This window comes from Colias philodice, chromosome 10, assembly GCF_061535455.1.
Source record: "Colias philodice isolate Cphi_HAF_F1 chromosome 10, ilColPhil1 Martin Lab GWU primary, whole genome shotgun sequence".
Taxonomy (NCBI): Eukaryota; Metazoa; Arthropoda; class Insecta; order Lepidoptera; family Pieridae; genus Colias; species Colias philodice.
In genome coordinates this window covers 271,052-279,504 of record NC_143095.1, presented here as the reverse complement: position 1 = coordinate 279,504, position 8,453 = coordinate 271,052, and the positions used below count along the sequence as shown (strand labels likewise).

At 38.8% G+C, this 8,453-nt stretch overlaps 1 protein-coding gene across 1 annotated transcript in view; it reads right to left on the bottom strand.

Moving 5' to 3' along the window:
- Positions 1-726: 726 nt before the first annotated feature.
- Positions 727-8,453, bottom strand: part of LOC149484979 (uncharacterized) — a 93,744-nt gene continuing 86,017 nt past the window's right edge. The window contains exon 12 of the mRNA XM_089699714.1: positions 727-3,068. Coding sequence (XP_089555840.1) covers positions 2,862-3,068 — 207 coding nt within the window. The 3' untranslated portion in view covers positions 727-2,861. The remainder of the gene's footprint in view (positions 3,069-8,453) is intronic.

Here is an 8,453-nt window from a genome sequence, read left to right as displayed (position 1 = left end):
AGCGGCTCGAGGTGCGTCACACGTCGAGCGGCGCGCGGTAGGGGTGCGGGGGGTGTGTGTCCCGCCGCAGCTCGTGCACGAGCGCGTCGAGCGGCTCGAGGTGCGTCACACGTCGAGCGGCGCGCGGTAGGGGTGCGGGGGGTGTGTGTCCCGCCGCAGCTCGTGCACGAGCGCGTACACATACAACATACGTCACATGACGTATGTTGAGTGGAACATAAGTGATGTAGGCAGTGTCGACTCCATATTAATTATTATCTCAATGTACGAAACGATTCTCGTTTCAATTCTAAGACTTTTTAAGTACAGCGACATCTATGAAATGGAGTTTGTACTTTTATAACGGTATTAAATAGCGCTGTTGTAAATTGATGATACATTGTAGTACTGAATATGATTACTAGATGTCACTGTTTCATATTTTATAACTAGTTTTTAATAAGGTTTTCAGACATTTTAGTCCATTCCTATCTCACGATAGTATAATATGTACAGAGTAGTATGTAATATGTTTTAACTAACCAGATTTACAAATAAATAAATCAAAAATAAAGATAGGTAACTAGGTAACGAAATTCAAAATTTAAACCAAATTTAATGAAATTTTTGTCCTTCTCAGACATGTTTGGTTGAAATAATAAGAATTAATAGGTATATTTATTTACCCTCAATCTCATACTGATATCAAGTAAAGGTTTGTAAAAGGTAATATAAATAAAACAAATGTAAATAAACGTATTTCTTATTTATTTATGTACGAATAAATTAACGGCTGCTACGACAATGAGATGGTTATAAGATTATTGAGTTCAAGCATAGTCTAGTATAGTGTATTATAAGTTAAAAGGTGTAGATACTAGATAGGTTACCAACTCAACATTCGATTTTCAAAAACGGTACACACACGGTTAAAGTGAGATGGCATGATTCAAATATCGTGTGCGAAAAAGAGACAACTGAAGTAAATTCTGGCTAACTAGCCACATTTCGACGTGCTTTTAACATATCTACACCTTTTTACTTATAATCATTGGAGAAACAGACAATAAAGGTACATCTGTATGTTTCCAAAACATTCGATGGAATAATACAATAATTAATACAACACTGATTTTTATTACATGATACATTGTATACCAAATTATTGTGCCCAGTTATTTGAACAATACAATTACTTGATTAAATAAAATGACTACAACAATAGAACAAATCAATCGTGTTTTAAAAATCTTAACTGTACATTTTTTATTCTTGGTGTTTAAAAACAAAATATTAAAATTATGAATTAAGTACCAATAAATTGAATTGCACAAATGAAAAATCATGCAGTAAGAATATTTCTTGGCAAAATATAAGTAGGTACCTACATAATAATATTATATAAATAGCAAGTAACTATATCAGTTTTTTTTAAGTATCGATTATTGAAAATTACTTATTGGATCCTGATATTATTACTGGTACTATGGCAGTGATATTGGTACATATTATAATGCAAGCTTTTAGATACACTACATTTTAGTATAAGAATAAATAAAATAAAATATGTATAAAACTCAAATCCAAATAATTTCAAGTCAACCAAAGATTTATAATTTGCACAATATTATTTTTTTTTATTAAGTATTGCATTTATATAACAAAGGCTAATTATAATCTGCAATTTTGTAACAGACAGTATTGTGTTTATACAGACAAAATATAACGCATACTTAAATAATGTCATACTCAGAAACATGCCATTTAATTTTACGATTACAGAAGATATGGATTCAAAATTAATCTATACAAAAATTTAAGACTAGAGATATCTAAAATAGCGTGATAAAACGGGTTTAATACGTGTCACTTGACATAGAACAATTAGATTGTCACTTTTTATAATTTTATGAGTACAGTTTTTAATTTTAATTGACTTTCAGTAGTTCTAAGACTGAGTAATGTTAATAATATTCTATTAATTTGGTCAAAGAATCAATTTTTGTAGTGTTTTACCCTAAGGTTTTACCCATTATTGTATTACAAATCATTAATTTCCTATATCAAGTGACACTATTAGACCTCACAACATAACCGCATTGCTTCTCTACGTAAAAAAATATGACACAAAATCACTATAATTACAATCATATACATTTTACATATATATAATACACACTATATAATTATCACATTATTTAAAACCTATCTTAGCGACCAGTAAACAACGTTCAATAATTTAATGACTTCCCAACGATGACTTATACGCTTTTTCGCCTAATTTATAATATTTGTTAAATAATTTAAAACTCAAAGAGTAATGCACTTCACAATCACGATTATATATTTTGTAACGTTGATATTATGATCAGTCCTAGTGTTACTTAATTATGATTCCTCTTAGGAATTTTTGTGGTCGTTTATAAATCATGTAATATTTGCATGCTTTTTTACTATTTTTTTAAGAGATTTCACATTGACTTGTTCGGTTATAAGTGTTATAGGGAGAGAACAGAAATATGAAAATCTGTTTAGTCAGTTTCCGTAACTTCTATAGCATGGAGTCGTCATGCGTATTATAACACTATAAACGATTGCAGTATCCATTAAACATTGTATGATTTATAAGGACCTAATTTAAAACTAACATTTTCACATTCGTTTGACCGCGACACAATCTAATGATTCGTCAGACAGTAATCATTTTCAATATAACATGTTACACGGCTCGCGCCGCACGTGCTGAGCGAGCGCGTCGAGCGGCGCGCGGGCATGCGATGTGGCAGCGGGTGATACACGTGCTATCTGTGCACTTTTTGTGTCGGGGCTGCTGGTGATATACATAGATCTGGGTCGAAGTCTTTCTCGACTAGTGTGGTACGTCACACGTCGAGCGGCGCGCGGTACGAGTGCGGCGGCGGGGGGTGTGTGTCCCGCCGCAGCTCGTGCACGAGCGCGTCGAGCGGCTCGAGGTCGGCTCGCGGGCGGGCGGGCGCGCGCGGCAGGCGCAGCGCCACCGGCAGCAGCTCCGGCATCACGCTGTGGTGCGTCACCAGCGCGCTCAGCGAACTGAACTCCTTCGTGAAACCCTGCGACACATTATTAGTGTCACTCGACTTTTATATACTGACTGTAATTTTATATACGTGGTGTTCCAGAGGTCGACGTCGAGTCGTAATTTTCTGACAGGTTATGCCACACCAATTATCAGAAAAATTAAAAAAAAAATTAGGTCAGGTATTTTTCAAGTTGTGAATTTTTTTTTAATTCCAGTTAATGTACAGCATGAGACAGTTTATCAGAGTCATGCTTAGTAGTTATATACAGCTACAGACAAATAAGTTATACACGTAAACATACTCTATAGTTAAATACAGCTGCTGACATACCAGTTATACGCGGAAACATGCTCTAAAGTTATATACACCTGCAGACAGATGAGTTATACACGAAGACATGCTCTGTAGTAATATACAGCTACTGACAGATGAGTTATACGCGGAGACATGCTCTGAAGTTATATACACCTGCAGACCGATGAGTTATACACGAAGATATGCTCTGTAGTAATATACAGCTACTGACAGATGAGTTATACGCGGAGACATGCTCTGAAGTTATATATACCTGCAGACCGATGAGTTATACACGAAGACATGCTCTGTAGTTATATACACCTGCAGACAGATGAGTTATACGCGGAGACATGCTCTGAAGTAATATACACCTGCAGACCGATGAGTTATACACGAAGACATGCTCTGTAGTAATATACAGCTGCTGACATACCAGTTATACACGAAGATATGCTCTGTAGTAATATACAGCTACTGACTGATGAGTTATACGCGGAGACATGCTCTGAAGTTATATATACCTGCAGACCGATGAGTTATACACGAAGACATGCTCTGTAGTTATATACACCTGCAGACAGATGAGTTATACGCGGAGACATGCTCTGAAGTTATATACACCTGCAGCCCGATGAGTTATACACGAAGACATGCTCTGTAGTTATATACACCTGCAGACAGATGAGTTATACGCGGAGACATGCTCTGAAGTTATATATACCTGCAGACCGATGAGTTATACACGAAGACATGCTCTGTAGTTATATACACCTGCAGACAGATGAGTTATACGCGGAGACATGCTCTGAAGTTATATAAACCTGCAGACCGATGAGTTATACACGAAGACATGCTCTGTAGTTATATACACCTGCAGACAGATGAGTTATACGCGGAGACATGCTCTGAAGTTATATACACCTGCAGACCGATGAGTTATACGCGGAGACATGCTCTGAAGTTATATACACCTGCAGACCGATGAGTTATACACGAAGACATGCTCTGTAGTAATATACAGCTGCTGACATACCAGTTATACACGAAGATATGCTCTGTAGTAATATACAGCTACTGACAGATGAGTTATACGCGGAGACATGCTCTGAAGTTATATATACCTGCAGACCGATGAGTTATACACGAAGACATGCTCTGTAGTTATATACACCTGCAGACAGATGAGTTATACGCGGAGACATGCTCTGAAGTTATATATACCTGCAGACCGATGAGTTATACACGAAGACATGCTCTGTAGTTATATACACCTGCAGACAGATGAGTTATACGCGGAGACATGCTCTGAAGTTATATACACCTGCAGACCGATGAGTTATACACGAAGACATGCTCTGTAGTTATATACACCTGCAGACAGATGAGTTATACGCGGAGACATGCTCTGAAGTTATATACACCTGCAGACCGATGAGTTATACACGAAGACATGCTCTGTAGTTATATACACCTGCAGACAGATGAGTTATACGCGGAGACATGCTCTGAAGTTATATACACCTGCAGACCGATGAGTTATACACGAAGACATGCTCTGTAGTGATATACACCTGCAGACAGATGAGTTATACACGAAGATATGCTCTGAAGTTATATACACCTACAGACCGATGAGTTATACACGAAGACATGCTCTGTAGTTATATACACCTGCAGACCGATGAGTTATACACGAAGACATGCTCTGTAGTTATATACACCTGCAGACAGATGAGTTATACGCGGAGACATGCTCTGAAGTTATATACACCTGCAGACCGATGAGTTATACACGAAGACATGCTCTGTAGTAATATACAGCTGCTGACATACCAGTTATACACGAAGATATGCTCTGTAGTAATATACAGCTACTGACAGATGAGTTATACGCGGAGACATGCTCTGAAGTTATATATACCTGCAGACCGATGAGTTATACACGAAGACATGCTCTGTAGTTATATACACCTGCAGACAGATGAGTTATACGCGGAGACATGCTCTGAAGTTATATACACCTGCAGACCGATGAGTTATACACGAAGACATGCTCTGTAGTTATATACACCTGCAGACAGATGAGTTATACGCGGAGACATTCTCTGAAGTTATATACACATGCAGACCGATGAGTTATACACGAAGACATGCTCTGTAGTAATATACAGCTGCTGACATACCAGTTATACACGAAGATATGCTCTGTAGTAATATACAGCTACTGACAGATGAGTTATACGCGGAGACATGCTCTGAAGTTATATATACCTGCAGACCGATGAGTTATACACGAAGACATGCTCTGTAGTTATATACACCTGCAGACAGATGAGTTATACGCGGAGACATGCTCTGAAGTTATATACACCTGCAGACCGATGAGTTATACACGAAGACATGCTCTGTAGTTATATACACCTGCAGACAGATGAGTTATACGCGGAGACATGCTCTGAAGTTATATACACCTGCAGACCGATGAGTTATACACGAAGACATGCTCTGTAGTGATATACACCTGCAGACAGATGAGTTATACACGAAGATATGCTCTGAAGTTATATACACCTGCAGACCGATGAGTTATACACGAAGACATGCTCTGTAGTTATATACACCTGCAGACCGATGAGTTATACACGAAGACATGCTCTGTAGTTATATACACCTGCAGACAGATGAGTTATACGCGGAGACATGCTCTGAAGTTATATACACCTGCAGACCGATGAGTTATACACGAAGACATGCTCTGTAGTAATATACAGCTGCTGACATACCAGTTATACACGAAGATATGCTCTGTAGTAATATACAGCTACTGACTGATGAGTTATACGCGGAGACATGCTCTGAAGTTATATATACCTGCAGACAGATGAGTTATACGCGGAGACATGCTCTGAAGTTATATACACCTGCAGACCGATGAGTTATACACGAAGACATGCTCTGTAGTTATATACACCTGCAGACAGATGAGTTATACGCGGAGACATGCTCTGAAGTTATATACACCTGCAGAGCGATGAGTTATACACGAAGACATGCTCTGTAGTAATATACAGCTGCTGACATACCAGTTATACACGAAGATATGCTCTGTAGTAATATACAGCTACTGACAGATGAGTTATACGCGGAGACATGCTCTGAAGTTATATATACCTGCAGACCGATGAGTTATACACGAAGACATGCTCTGTAGTTATATACACCTGCAGACAGATGAGTTATACGCGGAGACATGCTCTGAAGTTATATACACCTGCAGATCGATGAGTTATACACGAAGACATGCTCTGTAGTTATATACACCTGCAGACAGATGAGTTATACACGGTGACATGCTCTGAAGTTATATACACCTGCAGACCGATGAGTTATACACGAAGACATGCTCTGTAGTGATATACACCTGCAGACAGATGAGTTATACACGAAGATATGCTCTGAAGTTATATACACCTGCAGACCGATGAGTTATACACGAAGACATGCTCTGTAGTTATATACACCTGCAGACCGATGAGTTATACACGAAGACATGCTCTGTAGTTATATACACCTGCAGACCGATGAGTTATACACGAAGACATGCTCTGTAGTAATATACAGCTGCTGACATACCAGTTATACACGAAGATATGCTCTGTAGTAATATACAGCTACTGACAGATGAGTTATACGCGGAGACATGCTCTGAAGTTATATATACCTGCAGACCGATGAGTTATACACGAAGACATGCTCTGTAGTTATATACACCTGCAGACAGATGAGTTATACGCGGAGACATGCTCTGAAGTTATATAAACCTGCAGACCGATGAGTTATACACGAAGACATGCTCTGTAGTTATATACACCTGCAGACAGATGAGTTATACGCGGAGACATGCTCTGAAGTTATATACACCTGCAGACCGATGAGTTATACACGAAGACATGCTCTGTAGTAATATACAGCTGCTGACATACCAGTTATACACGAAGATATGCTCTGTAGTAATATACAGCTACTGACAGATGAGTTATACGCGGAGACATGCTCTGAAGTTATATACACCTGCAGACCGATGAGTTATACACGAAGACATGCTCTGTAGTAATATACAGCTGCTGACATACCAGTTATACACGAAGATATGCTCTGTAGTAATATACAGCTACTGACAGATGAGTTATACGCGGAGACATGCTCTGAAGTTATATATACCTGCAGACCGATGAGTTATACACGAAGACATGCTCTGTAGTTATATACACCTGCAGACAGATGAGTTATACGCGGAGACATGCTCTGAAGTTATATATACCTGCAGACCGATGAGTTATACACGAAGACATGCTCTGTAGTTATATACACCTGCAGACAGATGAGTTATACGCGGAGACATGCTCTGAAGTTATATATACCTGCAGACCGATGAGTTATACACGAAGACATGCTCTGTAGTTATATACACCTGCAGACATATGAGTTATACGCGGAGACATGCTCTGAAGTTATATACACCTGCAAACCAATGAGTTATACACGAAGACATGCTCTGTAGTTATATACACCTGCAGACAGATGAGTTATACGCGGAGACATGCTCTGAAGTTATATACACCTGCAGACCGATGAGTTATACACGAAGACATGCTCTGTAGTGATATACACCTGCAGACAGATGAGTTATACACGAAGATATGCTCTGAAGTAATATACACCTGCAGACCGATGAGTTATACACGAAGACATGCTCTGTAGTTATATACACCTGCAGACCGATGAGTTATACACGAAGACATGCTCTGTAGATATATACACCTGCAGACAGATGAGTTATACGCGGAGACATGCTCTGAAGTTATATACACCTGCAGACCGATGAGTTATACACGAAGACATGCTCTGTAGTAATATACAGCTGCTGACATACCAGTTATACACGAAGATATGCTCTGTAGTAATATACAGCTACTGACTGATGATTTATACGCGGAGACATGCTCTGAAGTTATATATACCTGCAGACCGATGAGTTATACACGAAGACATGCTCTGTAGTTATATACACCTGCAGACAGATGAGTTATACGCGGAGACATGCTCTGTAGTTATATA